This window comes from Callionymus lyra, chromosome 2, assembly GCF_982586985.1.
Source record: "Callionymus lyra chromosome 2, fCalLyr1.hap1.1, whole genome shotgun sequence".
Classification (NCBI taxonomy): domain Eukaryota; kingdom Metazoa; phylum Chordata; class Actinopteri; order Syngnathiformes; family Callionymidae; genus Callionymus; species Callionymus lyra.
The window spans coordinates 28184664-28207015 of NC_141819.1; the positions used below are offsets into that span (position 1 = coordinate 28184664).

Here is a 22352-nt window from a genome sequence, read left to right on the forward strand (position 1 = left end):
AAAGACCAGAAAAAAAAACTTAAAAAACATATTTGAAGCCTGGATCCGACAACATTTTGGTCTGGGGTTAATTTCTTTCTAAAATTTCGCTGCACTGACAACGGTACCACCCACCAGAGCTTGGAACGACTGTAAACTCATCCCTGCCCTCTGACCAATTCAGAGTTTTACTAAACCGAACACTGTATTTACAAGATGGCCGTGGCCACAGATTGACTTTATAACTGTGGTTCACCAATAGTCGGGCGACTTCACAGATACATGCCCCTATTTTATACAGTAATTGCAATTATCTCCAATATGTGCACCTGTTGGCTCCTTTAGAGATAAAGTGGGGGGTTAAATAAGAGTTAAATAACCACTAAGATCTCAGAAAAAGGTGACCAAGTTACATCTTTCTGAGGTTTATCAGTCACAGATGCAGAGGTTTTACTGGATCAGGCCATGAAAAGTAGTTCAGATGTTGATTAATTTGATGCTAAATTTTGTTTCGTCATTTACACTTAAGTGATAAATTAAGACAAGCTAAATATCTCAAACACTTTGCAAAACAAAACGAGATTTAAAGACTTACGTGACCAGCGCTGCCATGAGGTTTTTCTACTTAAAACCCCATAATTGTATCGGTGGAATGATGGTTATATTTTTAGTCTTCTGAACTATGCTGCAATTGCAGGAAGACTTCTTGCAATTGCCTGCGGGGGCTTTGGAGTTGGCTGGATCAGTGACTGCTTCTTATTCTAATGTTATGTGTTTGGATTACCTGTCACAATCTATTACAGACAGGGCTTGCCTCCATTTGGAGTCGAGCTGATGCTTTAAACCATCCAAGACAATCGTGAGCTGGCGTAAACAAAGCAAAACTGTAATGGCTTGTCTCAAATCAACAAAAGAAATACAGGCTTACTTGTTTAACAGCGATAACGAGGAGGATGAAAGGAAGCATCGTAGGAACAAACTGCATAACTTAATGATGTGATGAAGCTCACAGTGCAGGGAGAGAGAACGCTTCAGAGATGCTCTCGTCTTTCTTCTGATAAAGGCATCATCGTGTCAAAGTGTACATGATTATTAGGCTACAGACAGAAACAGGATCTAAACTAAAAGCTTGTTCAATTCACAAAAGGTTGATTTCTAAATTTGATAAAGCTAGGCGAAGTGGCGAGGCATGGCCCAGGGTGGAATCCATTTATTTAACATTAGAGGGAATGGGGAAATAAATAAAAGATTTTCTTTTTTTTGCAGAACATTGCAAACATCCTGTGTAGGAATATTCAGAGGCTTAAGTTGGTAGAATAAATCACAGCGCAGGACAGACCGAAGGTTTTTGCATGATACTTCTAGGATCCGTGTTGGAGGCACAAATGTAAATATATATAGTGTAAAATTAAAAGAAGGAAAAAACATATTTTCAATTTTAGAGCTTTAAGAACCAGGGTGATGAATGAAGAGTTGTAAAATTGAGATCTCGTTGATGAAAGTCAAGTATTTGGAATACAATTGAAGTCGTCTGTACAAGATCAGTGCCTTTTACCACAGAGGAGCTTTTTAATATGGTCACAGAGTTGCCTCCACCTTTACCTTGCCGGACATCATAGGACTAACATTTATAGTTATTTGTGTCAGTTTTCCAATTGATCATTTGCTTCTTTCATTATGTATCAGTTCTGCTTTGGCTGCTCAGATGAACTACATCATTTAAAAGATGAAGTTGCACTGTAGCAATAATTTAAAGCCATTTGTTAGATTTAAAAAAAAAAGTAAATATTGAAAACTAGCCACAACTAAGTAATAAGGCAATAGGCTTTTTCAGTAAAATGCTGAATATCCAGAGGTTTACATACAAAAAAACATGAAACTGAAAATCAAAGAGACATTTTTGTTACACCCCGTTTTGTTGTATAATGTATATACCGGTAGCCATGAAACAGAATTATTATCAATAATTATCTAGCTACAACACAGGCCTTTTTTATTTCCATGACAACATATATTGATATATCTGATACTCAAGGCTAATTTGAGTAAAAAAAAGAAAAATTGAAGGAAAAACAACGGGATAAGAACAATACAATACAATGAACAAAACGCAATGATTATTACATATATTGATCCTTGCATTTATACAATTCTCAGCAGTATTATCCAACATAATCAAATGTACTTGTATTGTAGGCAGCCTTGCTTACAACGATGAAACGGACATTTCATGTGGACAACTTTTTAATTAAAGTTTAGAAAATCCCTGATGATTTTCCAACACAGTTCGCACTGTAACTAAACTGTTGGAAAAAAAAAAGTTTCATTAGAATGAAAATTTAATCAGATTAAAATAACACAGTTATCGAGGCGTCTACTCCATAACGCAGACGGTCCTCCTAATACAAAGCCGCCTCTAAAGAAGCGTCCAGGGGAGAGGCCGGCTGGATGCATGACCTTGGCTTCACCAAAGCCGTGACATTGAGGAGAAAATGTAAAGCATCTTTAATTCAGTTCAAAAAATGTGAAGTGATTTGCATTGAGGTCAAGACACAAATGGTCCCGCGAGTGAAGCCCACACCGAGTTTCTTGTTACTGTGGGAGGACCAGATAATTAACAGGAATAAATAGGAATAAATTAGATACAACTTTTTTCAAACAGCATTTATCTGGGATGACCAATACAAAGACGATAAAACAGGTTACAGTTTCAAGCATAAGTGCACCAAACAAAGGATCTTGAAGGAGTCCACGTGTCAATCTGTCCATACATTCTCACTGCAACCACGCTGAACTTATTTACATGTGGACGGCCATAATATAGGGTAAGCAGCCAACTGGTGTCATCCACCTAGTCTTCCCACATTAGAGCTCGGAAGAAAATCAAGTATGGGTGTGCGAGTTGAAGAGTGTGGCTCCGGGCCGCCTCAGAATCTTGAATTCTGATGTTGGCTCTCACTCAAAATGGACACTTTTCTCTAGACTTGGCTCATGAACTCAGCGAAGAGCTCCAGGCCCTCGCCGATCTCTGCGCCAAGACTTCCACGGTAACTGACAACCGACGAACTGACGAACTGAAATACTTCTCTCACCTGGTAATCGTATGAGTTCCCAGGCGGCGGAGGAGGGAAGGAACCGGAGGTTGATGAGAGACCGGTGGAGTCCTCCACAGGTGGCGGGGGTGGAGGTGGGTAGTCTGTTGAGAATGAAACCAGAAAACAGTTTTGTAAAAAGTTGATTCCTAGGGTAGGATTTTCTTTTAACTTCTTGTCAATTACACATGTAAAAACGTATGCTTATGCGAAGACATGCAACACATGATTCTGAGTGCAGAGAATCCCACAATTGGGCAAATCTAAAAGAAGAAAAAGAAGCTTAATTTTTTGTTATTTATTCATTTTACAATTAAATTGAGGGACCAAAACAGCTACAGAATCCCAAATGAAAATATAAATATACTTTTGTATTTGAAGTACAAAACAAAATAGTTGAAACAGCTGCACAATTATACTCTAAACTCAACCAAAATAATAATAGTTGCATGAATACAAACAGACGGATGAAGAAGGTTGGATAGACGAATGAATAGATAGATGGTTGGTTGGTTGGTCGGCTGGATGGAAGGACAGATTTCAGAAAAAAGAAAGTCAAAGAAAAGAGTGAAAAAGAGTATAAAGCAAGCAACTAAATAACCTAAAAGTATGAGGAGCATTAATAACAGTGAAGATGAAATTACCAAATGCATGTATAATTGAGGTTAAACAATATTAAGTGATGAATCCTCAATCATTTTAACTATAAAATGTATTAAAAAAAAACAAGAATGCTGCAAATGTGTATGAGAAATTAAACAACTTATTTGAAAAGATTGCAATAAACTAGTGTTTAACACTAAAGAGCACAAGCAAGGAGACACGGGAAACATTCTCCAGCATCTGGTGAGCGAGAGAGATAGATTCAGTAATTTGGTGTACGAAGACGCACTAATCTGTGGATAAAGCATGTGTTTTGTCCTGAGATTGGAAAAGGGAATGTGTTAGCAAGTGGTTAGACTAGGTGTTTTTCTCTGCCGGTCGGGAAACAAGCCAGATTTGAAGCTCTGAAGTCTGCGCTAATCCAAGGATTGCATCCAGCCACATGTTTCAGACGGGATGAGAAGTTATGTGCCAAATTAAATTCTGATTTGGCTCCTTCCTGCGCAAGACTTAAGACCGACTCATTTGACCATGTTCAACAGCGAACCAAACCAGACATGAGCTTTGCAATTTAGAGCCTCTTAGAAGACGTAACAGGAATTAGTTCAAATTCTGTTCTCATTCATGTACATGGACTCCATTTGCTTTTCCATGGCGTTTAACTCTAATTTAATCAAGGTAAGAGAGAAGCAAATAAATGAATCAAGTGAAGTTGGTTGTTGTCTGGAAAATAAAAGTTCAAACTCGACACATCTGCATCTTTAGCGTTTCAATGCTGTGGAAAATTGCGAGTACTGCATTACTCATTCCCTGTGGGTGCTGGAGGCCTCCATGTGAATTGTTTACATAATAACCTTGTGACCTCAACTAAAACTCCTGAGTGTAACAGCTCCTCAAAACCTCTGGGAGGGAATATAAAATATGCTGCTCGAGTACAAGACTCTGCTTCCGTCCTCCTTCCTCGCCAGCTTTTGCAGACCCATATTTTTCGCAGAGCAAAAGTCACTTGTAGCTAGTGGCTTACAGAATTAAAACATTAAGTTCCATGTACATCCCTGGTGAACATCAGAGATGTTTTGGATTTATCATTTCAGGAAACAGAAGAGTTATAAATGTTTTAGAGAAGCATTATTTATTGAAAGGGTCTTATTCTGCATGTGGAACACTGGGAAGAAGAATTGTAGCTGGAATGAGGGTCACTGAACATCTTCACTGGAAGGATCTTTGTCTCTGTGCCTTATGTTTGTGCCACTCATTGCAGACACAAACCATAACCTCAGGAAGACATATATAATATTCAAGTTAACATTTTATAAGTTTAAATCCAGGCACATCTCGGACGAACACAAATTGTTTTATGGCATCTTTTAGAGCAACTAAATGCTTTGTATAAAACGTTTGTTTTGTCTACCAAGTAAATTGAGTAGAATATAAAGATTTGCATTGACTAACTGTAAGTATTGCATATAATAATACATTTTTAAGAAAACAATGACAATCAACCGGAAGAATACAAACCCTTCAACATTATGTGTGCAATGTCTATGTGTGAGTTTCTGAACTCTTGGTATGTAGCGTTTAAAAAGAGATGATATTTAAAACATTTTTTTCTTCCCCCCTTCGTCAATAAAGTGTCAGTGCGACGTCAAGGATCCTCTGTGCGCTGTTGCTAGATACCACATGCACATCCGTTTTCAAAACAATGTTAATGCTCTTGCTGTGACGCTGTGACTTCGCAGTCACTGTAAGAAAAACAAAGTTTCTGACCCATGGGTGTAAAGCAGTTAAGTGGTCACAAGACACTCACAGACCCTCGTGGTCGGTCGTCCAAAAAAACAATGAATTACCTAAAAATGTTCATGTTTTTCAAATGTGAGTCACACTATATACATCTTTTTTGTGTTTCAGGATTATGTTTAAGGGCAATAAAATAAAAAAAATTAAGAGTGTATGTATGTATCAGCATACACATGGTGAGACGGGGTATCACAGGGGAAACTATTAACACTCCCTAACCCAGACACAACAATTAACAATAATATAACTTGAAGTCCTGAATTAAAAAGAAACGTAACCCTAAACCACACAAGTTGAGAGACTACACAAAGAATTCCCCCAGGTTCACTCCAAACTCAATGACCCTCTTTCTGTGGGTTTCCAGCATTAACCAGCATTCTGCCAAATATATATCGAAATTTTAGTCTAGACAAAAATAATTGTATTTCAAGTATTAATTGATATTTCTATAATGACAATAAGCTGCATCCGACTGCAATGTCATAGTCAATAACATTAAATTGCAACAAAATAACAATATGTTCTAGTATTAATGAAGATAATTTTCCATGTTATTACTTTGCCAGAAGTGTATTCAGACAAACCCACCATTTATCGTTTAGCAAATCTGAACGATCTACACGGAATCAGGGGATCGTAGTTTTCTCTGAAAGCCAAAAGCAGCAAAAGACCATTCAAAACAAACAAGAGGAATGTTTGCATACATCACTCCTTAGCAAATTGCATTAGGCGGGTGCAGTTCAGCAAGTGTGGAATATTTGAGCATCACTTCATGGCGCTTCCAATTCTATCCTCTTCCATTTTATTTTCTCGAATCTGCTTTGTCTGCCACGCTCACATCACATTAGACGATTATATTTGTTTCAGTGCTCCAGAGGAAAAAGAAACTATAGACTAGAACTATTGCATTAACAGCTATAGAGTTGTTAATGCAACTAACTGGATTATGAATAAAGACTAGTACAATGAAAAATATAAGAAATCCTCCTCCATGACGGACACCAATAACTTATAATGAAGTTGTAGGAAAAAAAAACATTTGTAAATCAATTTACAGTTCATTGACACTTGAAAAGCTGAAATCAAGTAACGCACGTTCAAGACTTTCTGTATACACTCTGGTTGTTGGTAAACCATAAAGCACACATTTAACATGCTTTTTAAATACTGGTTTGAATAAAATCATCATATCATTGCATCGTACTCCTCAGATTATGTGTTGGATTTGAACATTTGTCAAAAATAGAAACAACAATAGTTGCAATCTAATAACAACAAACGGTTTGAAATTAGTGTCAGTGTTGTCCTTAAATGGTGTAGTGACCCTGATGTTTGTGGACAATCATGCATTTTTAGTGGATTAAGGACATGTAGAAAACGGACAGAAATGGAGGTCATGAGAAACTTCAGTAAATTACCTGCACACTGTGAACAATTGGTTAATTTTGATTGAATCTTCAAAAAAACAACTAAGACATTCCCTAAACATCTCTAGTGGTGCCTATGCATGTCTACATTCCTGTTTAAAGTCACATTTGTGAGTACACCATTGGATGTTATGAAGTGCACAATTTACTTCTTCCATATTAGATAGATTTCATTCTGTCCATTTTTGGATTTAACATCCAGCCCTGTGGGAGGATGTATGAGGCCTTTAATTGCAGTCATTTCTTTCCTATTTGCTACTCGTTTCATTCCCCCATTAAGTCGTCTGGTGAATAATCATGACAGAATGTGATCCTGGTCTGGTCGTCCACGGCGGTGCCTGCTCTTAACGTCCCTTAAAAATTCTATTGAAAATCTCCACCAAGGTTTAAAGCTTATTTATGACCATTGATTGAATCATTTTCCTGTAGTTTCCTTGGTTTAATTTTTTCCTTTTTTTGTCTTTTTACTGTCTTCTTTTTCAATTACAATTTAGAATTCCATTTTTGGACTCATTCTTTTATCCTAAATTTGTGGTGTCCTCCATACGATTTCACTGATTTCCAAAATTATTATTAATTTTTTTTTAATTGTCTTGTCAACTTTTTCTTTTGAACGTTTACTAATATTATTTTCGTAGTATTGATATCATAGTAATTGGATTAAACAGTTAAAGATCATGGCAATTGGTTCGACCATAAGACACACAAATGTTAATGACAAAAAAACGGTTATTTTCAAACCTGTCTTTATATTTCAAGTCAAATTTCTTTCTGCTATTAGGAGCAGCAGCAGGTTTATAGTATCTACAGCTTGTTTTAAATTTGACCAAAGGACCACTGACACCATTGGCCAGAGGCAAAACTCAAGTTCCCATCATCTAATAATGATCTAATTTTGCGATCAAGGTTAATTTTGTTACATCAGCAATATTTAATATTTTGACATTAACTGCTTTCTTTATTTTTTCTTAAATGAAAGTATCAGGAAGTCATGACTCACAGATTAAAACTGTATTATTTTTAAGAACCTCTTCACTAAACAAGTTTGCCTGGACGTCCTGCTACTGTAGAGTCATGTGAGCACTGTAATACAACAGTGGGTCAGAGACAGTTTTTTCAGATGAAATACTGAGAGACTTTCTGAAGTTAACAGGAAAATAAAACCTCAAACTGACACAACAAAGACCCTTCATCATGTTAAAGAAATATACGTGGCAATGGAGGAACCACAACATTGCAGTTACACTTTTCTAGCACTAGGAGCAAGTAACCATTCGTTACATTGCTGCTTTAGACTTAGACTTAGACTGCACTTTATTGATCCCTTTGAGATGACACTCTCAGGGAAATTTCTGTTTTCCAGTAGTATAGAAGGAATAGAGAAAAAAGAAAAAAACGTCTTTTACATCTATAACCTCCACATAACGCAGGCATACTTTTTGACACTACATAACGACCAATACACGTCTGTCGATGGCACTAGTGGAACGATGGTACTCGCAGATGACCACAGGCTAATAGATTCATCAGACCATCGTAAGTTCTTGACTCATAACATCAAGCAACTCTTTAAAAAAAAAAGGGCTTCATGAGTCACTCGCATCGGCTGTTCTTCTACAGTCACAATTTACAGCAGGGTAAAAACAGCAGCACGTGGACGGCCTCTGTGCTGTGAATGAAGCAGGCTTCATTTGCGACAACAGGGTACTGAGAGCCCTAAATGGGCACTAATGAGAGAAGCAGCAGGAACAACTTCTTAATCAACATCATTCTCCGCTCTTTATTGAGCAATTACTTCCAAGTAGCTGCTTTGTGAATGAGGAATCCAAATCAATGATTAGAGTTATTTGAGACCTTATAAAGACCATCAGTTATACGGATTTAAAACATTGGTATAAGGACAATTGGAGAGCAAAGTTGGGATCTGACACTTTATTTTAACTTCAGAATTAATCTTTTTTTTTCTTTTATTCCGTCAATCCGCTCTAATGACCATTTAAGCAAACGATACGTTTGATTAAAAAATAACAAGCTAACTTCATGAAGGTCCTTTTTCCATGTTAGGTTATTTAAAAGATGATAGTCGTTTTAACAGCCGTTAAAATTGACCGGTTCGACACACAGTTCAAAAGTGATATTTAAGTAAAGACTTGGTCACATTGTCTGGTCTCAAGGCAGCATGTGGTTCAAAAAAGTCAAAAGTCAAGTCGGTCTGACGAGGTTAAACATTAAAGGTCAAAGAAAGCTGACTATAACTTATATATAATATAATAATAGTATATAATACTAAATTATTTCTGCTACATGATAGGTCGAAAAACAGTTGGCTAGTCAAAAACCAGATGTAGATAGAAGCAATAGATCTGGTTTTGATTAAAGTCCAGTAAAAGTCCAATAAAATAGTTTAAGGCTAATCCTTTACATGCTTTAATATATGATAAACTAAAAGTATTGCAAGTTTGTACCTCTTTTTAATGTTCCATGGGGTCTTCTGACCAACTTTAAGTCCCCCAAAATGACTTCTTAGTGTCTTCTACATATGGTTTTGGATGCATTTAGTTGTTTTACAATATAACCCTAAAGCATTTCCTGGAGGTCAGTACATTTTTAACAGCTGTGTAAAATAGTTAGTGACTGGTTTTACTCCCATGATAAGCATACGTCAGGAACTGTTGGACAATGGAGTCATTCTGAGAGAAGATGATCTTGTAAAAGTGCTGAACATGTGACATAATGACAAATAATGCCTGATATACGTTAGGGAGTTAAACAGGATCAATAGTATTAAGCAGATCAGTCATGGCAGCCCCACAGTTCAACTCTAAAGTCGGTGCGACATTGTATTTGAATATTAAAACTGATTATTTAACATTTTTTTAAATTTGGTAAACCTTTATATGAAATACGTAATTGAGTTAGATAAAACTGTGCGTGGATTTGATCAAGTTTTAAGAATTTTCTAATATGTTACTTGTAAAAAAAAAAAGGCAAATACAATGTAATAAGTTGACTTACATGATCAAAAACTGTCATTACTTATAATATTTCTTAATACATTATTATGTGTTATGAATGTGCGTACATGAAACCTTAGGAAGAGTCATTTATTATTTGGAAGAATCCATTTTATTAAATGGATAACCAATTTTCTTTTTTTTAGATTTCAGATTTATTTAATTTTTTTTAACTCTGGTACTTATGAATTGTAATCGAGTTAGTAAAACCTTGTTTGCAGTTGGTTCACTGATTTTAAAAGTGATGATAATGTAATGCAAAGACCATCATTAAAAAGTCTAACAAAAATGTAAGATGTGCACACTTGGGGTAGCAGGGGAGGTTAATTCAACAAAATGATGTAAAAGTAACGGTTTAAAACAGGAAAGGACTCATTGATGTACACAGAAGATAAAACCAAAGTGACTGTGCTTGATGAGCTTCACTTCAATAAAAGTGGCCTTTGTGGCGCTCAGAGCGGAGCCTCTGGTTTCTATGGGGATGCGACAAACTCAATGGTGGATTTCCTGTAAAGTCTCCTGGTGAAACCACGAGGGAATCTGATAAAACAACCGGTAGTCAGTTAGCCTCAAGTCTATTGAGCAGGGAGGAATAAAAACAGCTTATGCAAATGTTCAACACTTTTAAACAGCTCTTAGCAAACACAATGCGTCTTTTTCTTTGTTAACTTGAAACAGAAGTTTGATACAAAAAAAAATAACAGCAAGAGTCAGATGTTTTTAATTTTGACTTCATTCCTATACAACCAAAACTTATCGGACTACATCAGCAACCGCTGCCAGGCATGAAGTGGTGAAACTACAAGTTCAACTTCCAGTGCTCAGATGTGTTTTTAGTTTACGCCACAGTATTTAGTTTGGATCCTCATCAACATTAGTTTGATAAAGCTGTAATGCTTTCGTCTCTGTAAGCAATCAGGCTTGTTCCCTTTCTTCTCTGTGGAGTCTTTCCAGCCTGCTGCAGTAAAACTGGTGATTAAATATATCTAACCCGTATTATTGTTTCAAATGATAATTAACTTCAAGATTAAAAAAATAATTGCAAGTACACATCACTTTAACTGACATTGCCCCGGTGAGTCAGGTACATAGGTTTGTTAAGCAAGGGGTTTGAACAAATGGAAAGCACTTACTCAAATGGTAATGATATACAATTTGTAAATTGGATAAAAACGTACAACGTATTAAGGATTTTATAAAGAATACATTTTGTAACCAAATATTCCAGAAAAAATTTAATAAGAGAGGGGAGAAGAAGGTAAATTCAGGTGGCCTCACAACTATTAACGGAGATTATATTATGGAAATTATAGTTATTTAATATATGATAAATATATTTAGAATTTTATCTGTCCAGTAAAAAAAACAAAAGCTTAAATCAAGGAAACAATTCTTATGTATTTCAAAATATATATTTGTTTAGATTGGCTAAAAATTTGACTTATTTGAATTTTTTGGGGGGTCTTCAGTCTCCCCCTTCTACTCCCTTTCCTATGACTTTACCGAGTTGCCCTCCCCTTCAAACCTTCACTGAGAGATCAGTAGTTGTAGAGCAGTTGAGAGTTAAATATTTGTCAGTTGCATCCATCTTTAATCATAACAATTATAAACAACTTTCCAAGCGCCGTCTCTCGGTCTCCGGAAATTGCGACAGACATCGTAAAGTTTGTCAGTGGGTACATAAAGTATCGAATAAAGGTTTATCTTATCTTAAATCAAATGATGTTGAGTGTGATTGGTAATAAAGATTATTTAAACCCTCAAAAGAGGAAGCAGCAGCGGAACATACCTGTCATGCCAATCCTCAGCAGAAACTGAGCTGGTTATTGCATCTTTCCCTGGATAACACGAGGATATGAACATCGGATGATACTTTAATGGGACCTGTGATGCATGAAAGGTGTTTAGCATCCTTCATGTGCGCACTTAAGGTCTTTTCTACTGCATAACCATCATGATATATGAAGTCAGAGATGCAGTGAGTCCAACATTTCCTTCTACATCTCATATGCTTCATATCACATCAGCTGTCCAATGTTGTTGACGGAGGCAAGAGACGCTGTCGCTTTAGCAGAACCCTTGAGTTGTATACTATTTTATTCACTGTTCTTAGTTTCTTAAGCTTTATACATATGTTGATTATTTTAGAAGTATGTTTTTCTGATATTATTTGCCGTTATAGTCTCTATTTGCTAATAAAGGCGATGGATGAGAGCTGCGAGTGAATTAACTCTGTTGAGATGAAAATGTGACTTTTAATGTGTGATTTCAATGTATAAAAATAGAACCAGAGCAAATGCAAATCTTTCAAAGCACTTGGAAAACGGACGTTGTTCTGATAAAACTGAAATGTGTGTGTTAATTATTCCATAACAATCATGTATGACGATTATGAACCAGTTTTAGAGACATATTTGGAAATGTGAGAGTCTGATCAGGTTTCACATCTAAATAGGAGTCATAGCAGGACAGCTGAAAATCTCTGAGCCTTAAATAATGACATTTTGTTTATCATTCTTAACTCATACAAAGTTTAAAAAAAAATTGTTTAGATGTTGGTTATGTGTCTGAATTTACACTTACTAAGGATGTGAATTAAATGGGTCTGGAGACATCTTCTATGGAGGCAGGCTTAAAGGGAAAAAAAGGAAAATCCACCAAACATTTCCATAAAAGAAACTCAAACCTATATTGAAGAAATGTTTTTCCCCCAATTGATTTTCCAAAAAGTATTAAAGGACACTCAGAAAAAGACCTACCATTTAATATACAAAGATTCACATGACCACTGGGCTGCTAATTATGTTGTGTACTTTTAACCAACTTGAGAAAGGTCAAGGCTCCCTCACTGTACTGCTGAGAGCCACAACAACTGCACTTCAAACCGATTGGATTTCAAATAAAGAACAACACTTAATTATTTTAAATTTGATTACCAATGTGACATTTAGTAACCGAGAAGGTTGCCGATTCGCCTCCAGGTCAGGAGGGAGCCAACTTGTGACCTTGTGGAGTTTGTTGCGTGGGTTTACTCCGGTTTCCTCCCACAGTCCAAAAACATACAGAGGTTGATTGGGAACTTGGGGAAATTGTCCGTAGATACGAGTGTGTGTGTGTGTGTGTGTGAATGGCTGCGTATCCTGCGACGGACTGTGTCCTGTCCAGGGTGTCCCCTGCCTCTCACCCAAAGAAACTGGGATAGGCTCTAGCCCCCCACAATCCCCATTAGGGAAAAGGTGGTAGAAAATGGTTTTGAGGTCACACCAGAATAACAGATCTAGTCTAAAATGTCTCAAATAAAAAACAAAACCTCACGCTGCTCGACAAGTCTCCCTGCACGCTCATTAAACCAACTTTCCTTCTGCACATGTTCCATACGAGATCATCTTAAACCCTCAAATCGGATCTGTAGTAAGTCATTTTGCCTGAATGCTAACTCTCTAAGACCTGCTCGTCTTTGCCCTCTCTCCTGCTGTGGTGTTAATCGGAACAAGTCCTTCCAAAAAGAGGTGAAGGCGTTCCTCACTAGCAGGGTGCTGGGCCGTACGCACCGGCATCTTTGTTCTCGCGGTAAAGGAAAAAAAGGCTCAGACTGCTCATTCCATCCTTTAAACTGACCCCCTGCAGACAAAGGAGCCGGAGAGGCACTGTGCCAAATTGACTTGTCCCTCATTTTTTATGCTAATCCTCAATTTTACATCAGACGGTCCCCGTGGTTAAACATAAGACGTGAAATATATTAATATAAGAGACCCCGATAATCGGCTCATAAAGATGTCTTATCTCTTGACAAGTGGAGACGTCTGCATTTTTTCAAAGCGAAAAAACTGACAACCAATCAGAGGAATCAACTCCATTAATGCCTCTTAAATGTCATCCTTAAAAAGGGGAATGAATATTTACAGAGCGCTCTTTTTTTTTTTTAATGCTGAGGAGGAATCTGGAATTTTTAGTTTGTGTAATAAATGCCACAGTGTATGTGAATGTAAAGATTGATGCTTCCGCAAAAGGTAACGACAATTTCAATCATGGAAGCGCGACTATTCTCGGGTAGAAAAAACCAGCCACGGTTACGACATCCGTTGATGGATTTAAACGACTGTTAGTTCACTTCACTCCACCATTATGACACATAAGACTCAATGTTCTCAGGCATGGTCTTGAGCGATGCATAAGAAGACATTACATGACAAACTTTATACAATACCATTTGTTCTCCATGATCTCAATAGTTACAGCACGACGGTGACATCATCACCGCCGCACTGTGGCGTTCGAGCATCTGCCTCCTCAAAGTTGTCCGACTAATTTTGGCAATTTCTCCACTTCTTTGAGGTACACGATAACACAGATGGAGTCGGTGGGAGATCGTTTACCAACATATGCTTTTTATGAACGATGGGATTGTTGCTCAATTTTAATGAGCGTTTCAAGTTAAAGAAATAGAGGAGAGGTGATGAAGAATACATAGCTTTAAATTAAGTGTTTTGTCGTACCCTTATATTCAACTATAGGCGTATTGAGGGGGCGCTCGCTAAGACGCTTCTCATTTAAAACAGTATTAGTTTTGCATTCATTTACCAATTATATAAAGGCTCGGGGTTTTGAAGATGTGACATGCATTGTGAAGAAAAGTAACTTATAAAAACAATTAAATGACTTGTGTATTTAAAGTAAATATTGTTAATTGAAAGGAGGCAAACGGGTATAATTTATGAGGCTGTTATATGTTCAAATTACTTATCATATTTGCCTCATGTTAAGAGCTCAGAGCATTTCAGATTTTCCATTGTTTGCCTGATCATTTTTAGCTATTACTGACAAACACCAACTGACCAAATCACCAAATCCATGTAAATACTGGGCAGAAGAATCAAGATTATTGCCTTTTACAGAAAATATAGGTAGAACAAAGTCACACATTTATTGAAACAACATTTCCTTTATACAAATAAATCACTTTTTAGATGTGTGAAAGTGGTTTAAATGGAAAAATATCAATTTCGAATGAAGGAGAACAGGATCATCAATAAAGTTTTAAGGTCAAATTTGTAGCTAAATATATCTTAGGCATTAATTTGTCAAGTTAAAAAAAAAAGTTTCTACATCATTTTAGTCAAGAGTGTGTTCATTTTACGAAGTATGGATCCCAGCCAAGATATATTTAAAGTGACAGGTGTGGAATCCTGATATAAATCCAAGGCTCTTACCTGCTGCATCTCCCGTCTGCTTGTATGGGTTGAATTTTGGCTTCGGTGCGACGACTGGGGCAAACTTTTTGGGCGTTTGTTGCTGGGACACCGAGATGCTGGAACTCCCCGAAAAGGGAGTGGTCTCCATTCTGGCCGTCACCTGTCCGGACTGACTGTTGCCGTTGTTCCACATGGTTCTGAGAAGAGAGACACAAATGCCAGCGTTATGGACTGATGGAGAAGACAATGTTGAAGACGTCACGGACACTCTGTGGCCCTTTGTTTTAGAACCAAGGGGGTCAGGAGGTGTATCATAGTCATGATGGACAAGAACTCCAGGCTACAGCTGAACAAACATCTAGTTTTAAGATGAAGTCAACAAATCACTTTGTAGACTGCTTGGATTTTTTAGAAAAAAGGGCAACAATCAAACAAAAAATGTGCCACAAAATTTACAGAGACACCACATATGGAAAACTGAACATTTTTCAATGAGACTTGCACCTTTGTCTTCTCTCCGTTTGTTCGATAATGACGGGTCATTTCACATTCACAAGAGAACTCAGAGGCCGCACTTGAACTTTATCTAAACACTTATCGTAGATCTTGGTCTACATTTAAAGGTCAGAGAACATCTCAACATGATGAGTAATTAAGAGTGATACACACTCGACTGCCACCGTGAACCACTAAAACCGTTGGTTGCAACTGAAACCAGGAAGTCACTGTAGACTAAACAGGAACAATGATTCAGAGCATGCTGACATACCAGATAAAACGCACACGTTGAAAAAGAAAGAGACATATTGAAGGATGCTGTAACGCTGCTGCAACCTCCATGATCTTACGTGTGCTGCTATGAATAAAACAATTTTAGGCCAGACAATCCATTTTATACAAAGAAGACATGAAAAGTTGTTTTGTTGTTTTTTTTAACGCGAACTCTGACTGATATTGAACCTCCATCATGTCTGCAATTTGTTCATAACGTGTCATGTGTGGTGAGGTTTATGGGTTGATACAGTTACAGTGAGGAAAACAAAAGAGAAAAGGAAGCGGCTGAGAACACAAACATCCAGTATTTCACCATCGCATTCTGAAATCACTTGAAATATTTGAACTATTTATGCACTGCACTTTTTCTCTCATTCTTCTTTTTGTTTGTGTTTGTTGAGCCGTGCTCTGATGTGTTGCTGTTTATTATCCTCCATCTGACTGATGCAGGGTTTACATTCCTTCAGTGAGGCAGAGCAGAAAAGCCCACGCACAATCATCTTTTAATATCTGCTGAAATCCTGGTTCGTCCCGTCGCCTGAATGATTCTTATTTGGCTTTTTTTTTCTCTCTTAACACCGCGGTTTATACATGTGCGCAGGTGTCTCACACCCACCTGTCCTTTCAATGCAAAGGCTTTCATTTCACGCCGCACAGACGGCTAACAAACTAAGAAACTGAAAAGTAGGTTAAAAAAAATAAGGGGAAAAAAATCTGAGTATAGTTGTTCGGAGATGGTGAATTGGAACTTCCAATTATTACATTATATAAGTTTTTAATAATCGGTTTGAATATACAGCTGGATCCTTTGGTTCCTACATATGCATATAAGAGAATAAATCAAACTTTTTTTGCTTTGTTATACACATTTTTTTCTTATATATATTTTTCAATTCTCCAACTTACCCACTAAATTGATGTGTGTGGGCGACTGCATCGGATTAAACCACAGTCATTAAAAAAAAGATAGAAAAAAGGTCTTAAGCTATTATTTAACCATATTCACAGGTACCGGTAATTATACACGTTTTTTTAAATGTTCAACTCAGTTTTCCTTCCAGCTCTGCTGGTGTAACAAGCAGAACACAACCTCTGACCAGTCGCAAAAAAGTAGGCATTACGTTTTTTTTTTTAAAACAATTAAATAAATGATTAGTTTGTACTGTATTGAACTGTAGTATTCTATTAAAATAACCATTGTGGCATTTGTTTCTAAAATATATCAACGAGAAAGATTATTAAAAAAGATAAATAATCATTTTACAAATTTAATTTTATCATTTTAAAATTATATTAATTAAATAATTGATGAAAGCACCAGCAGCTCCACAAGAAAAAGGATTAAAGAAGGATCTAATCTTTTATGATTTGTCTCAGTTTAACCTTTAGAGACGTTTCATGGTCGCAGTATTTCTTTGGTAGGGTTTTATAACAATTGTAAAATTAACAGTTTGAACATGGTCACGTACACGTTAACTATCCTTTCTTCCAGTATATGAGTAAAAAGACGACTAGATTATTCGTCAGCGACATTGCATCACTTAAGGAAATTCATTCTACAGTCTCAATTTTTCAACTTCCTCAGCAAAGGTTGTGGTTTCCTTTTTAAGACGTCACTCCAAATCGGGTTTGGTTATCTCGGTGTTGTATAAGACAAATTACATTAGGATACAAATGTGATCATTGTCTAAGCATGTTTTTTAACAAAGTTAAGAAGGTCAACTTGGGAAAAAGTTAAGTAATGTTTGGAAATATATGTAATAAGCAATAGACACTTTTAATTCCCGGATCAACGTAAAGTAGTTCCCTTGTTTCTACACTATAGACAAATTAAATGTGTATAAATCAATCTGCCTATCAAGATTTAAACTGCAGCACTACAAACAAATAGTAAGCAAAAGTTATTCAACTAGAAACATGTGATCACCAAAATGTCAACTATTTAATTAACCACACGCACAAAACACAGAGGCTGCACCAGAGCAACAGCGTGAGCCCTAATGGAGGATTTACAGGAAGTCAATAGTGAGGACTTGGACAGCAGCAAGATGACTCACAAAGCTGTGACACCATGTTTGACTGACTGACTGCTATTCCCCAGGAAAACGACAGTCTTTGCACAACTGCTCCGCTGCTCCTTTACAGCTGTCATTGAGGAACTGCTGCAGGTGTTTCTGCAGCATGAATCTTTCATAACCACCAAGTAAGCTATCAAACAAAGCCATAGAAAGACGACCGCAGAGAGTACTGAATTCTAACATTAACTGTCAAGGTTCACTGATATTTTTTTGTGAGGGGGAATAGGAGGGTGGGGGGGCAGCATGACATGCTCTCTAGCAAATGTTCTTTGCGGCTCCGAGACTGAATTTAATGTGGGAAAACGGTTTTAATGTGTTGAGGGTGGTTTTCAATTGTTCCACTTGTGAGATGCAGGCAACAGACCGAGAAGCATTATGTGAGAGTCACCAACACAGAAAAGTGAGGAGGAACAGTTGCTTGGAGATTCTATATTGAATTCTTACCAGCACAGGTTTACTATTGACATGAAAAAGGAAGAAATGTAAAGATTAAGTTATCAAATTGTGTTACTATTTGTCCAGTTATAAATAACAACTGACTAAATGAAAAAGTAAAAGGACTTCAAACGAACATAGGTATGTAGAAATCATTTTCAAAAAACACTGTGGTGTGTGTTGGAATATTTATCGCAGGTGGGGCTGATTCATAATAGAAGGAGGAAAACAATCCGAGGTGAAATTAGGCTACTTTTCTCCGAGCGCTGGCACCGTCCCAAGAGAAGGGTTGTGTAAAAACTACACAGCGCTTGGTTGACTAGGCACCAATCAAAACATCACTTCAGAGAGATACTGAAGAGATGAGGATGGAGACACTTTAGCTGGCAGATTTCTCAAACCAAATAGAGAGGTGGTAGGCGAACAGCATTAGCACTGATGGTTCGTGACGCAACGTGCAGCGGTTCAGCCATGCAGATGAAAACACTTTAAAAATTAAAGGTTCTGCAAGCATCTGCAAGAGCTCCAGTCTTCCAGCATCGGGCCTGCTAAGCGTAGCGGGCTGGTTGAATGGCTGAACAGGTTAATGTGACATTACACAAACAAGAACTCATTTCCAACATGCTGCATCTGAGAATAGAGGAAGAGCAGGGAGTTCAAGTGGTCATTATGGATCTCGAGATGTGTTCTGTGCACGGCCAAACGTACTGCGGGGCGATGACTTTCTGCTGCGCTGACATATTAATAAAAGCAAAGAGCTGTTTTGGACCTCTTTCAAGTGATGAAAGTTTTAAACTTGAGGTGCTATATGAGTGTCAAGGCATCAGGCCACCAGGCAGGTCGTGTTATGGACCATGGACACTGCAAACAGTACACTGTGGATTCCTTAAATCTACTCACGAGGAAGAAATCTTGCTCATCCTCACACACAACAACTTATTTATCATATCCATGAATATCATTGGTTCCTCCTTTCTCCTTTTTTAACCTGCTTGTTATAAGTTCATTTGTTTTGGCATGTCCACGGTTTCTCTTCACTCACTCTGAGAAGACTGCTACAGTTTAAACTACACTTGGATCTTGTGTGAATTTTAATGTTGTGTCAATCTTTACAAACACTTAAGGAACAATATATTGAAGTAAAATGAAGCAAGTAGCTCAATAACACCATAATTTCCACAGAAGTTAAGATTTTAAATATCATTATCTTACATTCATTTTATTGACACAATTGAATAGCTTTTTTAGCATTTGAAATATCAGATTGTAATAAATTGATAATCAATAAGCAGGTGGCAGTGGCGATGAAGACCTTACAACATGTGACAAAAACATGAAAAGAAAAAGTAGTAGAGGAATTGACAAAGTGACACAACCTTTAAAACTGTTCTAAAAACTCAAGGAAAACAAAAAAAATGTCCCTAATCCCTAAAACTAAATTCTAGTTCAGTTCATTTCACTAAGAAATAAGACATACTAGTACGCGGTGGTGATGACATAATGAATAAAGGGCAAGAAATTGGGTAAATAAATTAATGTTAATACACGATATGAGATTTTCTCATTTTAAATATTGCTAAAGATGCAACGCCAGTGACAATATCAAGCCTTCTTAATAACATACAAAATGAGTATATAAATTATGATAATACCATAATAATACCAATATGCAAGCAGAATGTGACAAGTGGAAAAAAAAGGTTCCAATGTTAAATGCTGTGTAAACCTCCATGTTAAAACTGTATTTGGGTCAAATGTGTCTGAAATACATTGACATTGGCAACTGCAATATAGTGCGTCTTAGTTTGTATAAGCAATATTTTTTTTGGACTACTCCAATAAAATATGTATAAGATTAAGTACAGTAAAACATTGGACATGAGCTGATCCACAGCAGGAGGTCTTCAAAAGTAGGGCATTCCATGAAAGCGGGAGACCCCCTAAAATTTCATTTCTTTAAGTCTTTACATAAAACCCCAAATTGATTTAAGTCAAATTGCATGGCAAAGCAAATGTCAGTTTCAACCTACCCCATTTTCTGGGCATAACAATATATTTTGTAGTGTGAACATATATTTTGTCAGTTGCCTGTCGTGCTCTGTGTACACAAACCCTCTCACACCTAATACAGTGGCTGTTTGACAGTTCGCACACTTGCATTTAGAAGCAACACCAGCAGACTGTAAAAAGATAAGACTCTGCTCTTTAGTTCACACCACGACAACCCTTCCCCCCTCAGGTCACAGGTTTGATGTTCATGTGCATAGACGCCACCATGTAATAAAAGTGGGGGGGGATTTAACCTCCAAAACTCTGGGTCGAATATATTTCATAATGTAAATAAAATAGGGTGTTTTGAAAGAATGATTTCAAATTGATTTTTTTTTTGTCTGGGCTGCAACACATTTTTAAAATTCCAGTGTTTAAGAACTTATTTTCAAATGCATCCCTTTTCCCAGCCGACAATGGTGCAATGAGCTGGATGTAACTTTCTACTTTGATGTCGAAGTTTTAATGAGTGTGGGCCAAGCATTCTGTGGGCAGTGTCAGATGGTTAAAGTATAATGATCATCAAATGTTATCATTGATATACTTCTGCTTATATAGTTAGTTGATAGAAAAGATGTATGTGAAATACACGCACAATAATTGATGTAGATCCATCAATCACACTTAGTGCGGACACATAAAATCGTATTATATTATATATAAATGTTTCTATTAAACATTATACATCTTTTTTACAGGCTTATTTTATTTATTTTTTATTTTGCAAACTTGACCAAAACAAGCATCTTTTGATGTGAAATAAGCCTTTTTTTTCTAAATTCAAACCTTGCAGACTGCAATGATCAATACAACAGAAATAATATAAATATTTTTGGGTGAATCAATTCCTCAAAGACCAAAACCGAGGCCCAGCACGCTGGTTGGTGACCAGTGTTTTATCCTTATATAGAAAAAACTGTTGGTGTGCATGTTTGCATGTGTGTGTGCCGACTTTAATGTCAATGGCCTAAACTCTCAGTGAAACCAAAACAATATATTAATATTATTATGTTTCAATAAAATACATTTTAATCTTTGTAAAAGCAATTTCCAGTGCATCATAGTTAACGTTTAAGATCTGTTGGGTTTTTTTTAGCCTTTCCAACCAACCCCAAATCACTTCACAAAGAAAGGTGGTAAACCATGTAGTCTTGACTCCAGCACTTGTAAATAAATCCAACCCCACTTGTGGCTTTCAAACACAAATCAACTCTGACACAGCAAGCGAGAAAGCCAAGGGGCAAAAACACCTTTTCGTTGCTGTCAAAGCAGCAGTGAGGAAACTTAGTAAAGAAGAGGGTCTCCATCACATCGAATTTTGTCCAAGCTGCGACAGGACTTGTAATCCGAAAGGAGTGGAACCCAAGTCTACATCCAGTTTGGTGAAAAGTTAGAATGAACAGTTTTGAGAAAACGTATCCATTCACTGAACACCACTCAACTTTTTTCATATTCTACTCCCCCTCGTGTCTACTATGGTTTAGGGTTATTTTCAGAGTTATCCATTCCTTTTTAGAGTCATAAACAAAAATGTATGTTCATTTTAATGTAGCAACTGGCACCCAGTGGAAGGGTAAACATCGCGAGCTTGTGATATTTATCTTGTGAGTACATCCGGAGTACTTCCCATTTACATCGCTGTTAGTCTTTAAACATCTGCCACACAAAAGCGTAAAATATAGACTTATTTATTTGTTTCCGGAACAATTCATCTCATCAAGGCTTCAATACGAACAATAAGACGGACATTAAGACAAGCAGTATGGAGGTATTACTCTGAAAATAATCTCAACCCTAAGTCAACATGAGGGTGAGTTTTGGGTGAACTATGTATACATTTGTATTTAGATGTTAAATAGTATTTACTGACATGGATTAAATGATCTTTCAGTAAAAAGGTTAGTGATTTCTA

General features: G+C 36.9%; 1 protein-coding gene across 2 annotated transcripts in view; it reads right to left on the reverse strand.

The window, feature by feature from the left end:
• lpp (LIM domain containing preferred translocation partner in lipoma) overlaps positions 1–22352 on the reverse strand; it is a 123041-nt gene that overhangs the window by 75916 nt on the left and 24773 nt on the right. For both annotated transcript variants that reach the window (XM_087784449.1, XM_087784450.1), the window contains 2 exons: positions 15123–15301; positions 3072–3175 (listed from right to left, as the gene is read on the reverse strand). In XM_087784449.1, coding sequence (XP_087640575.1) covers positions 3072–3175; positions 15123–15297 — 279 coding nt within the window. In that variant the 5' untranslated portion in view covers positions 15298–15301. The remainder of the gene's footprint in view (positions 1–3071; positions 3176–15122; positions 15302–22352) is intronic.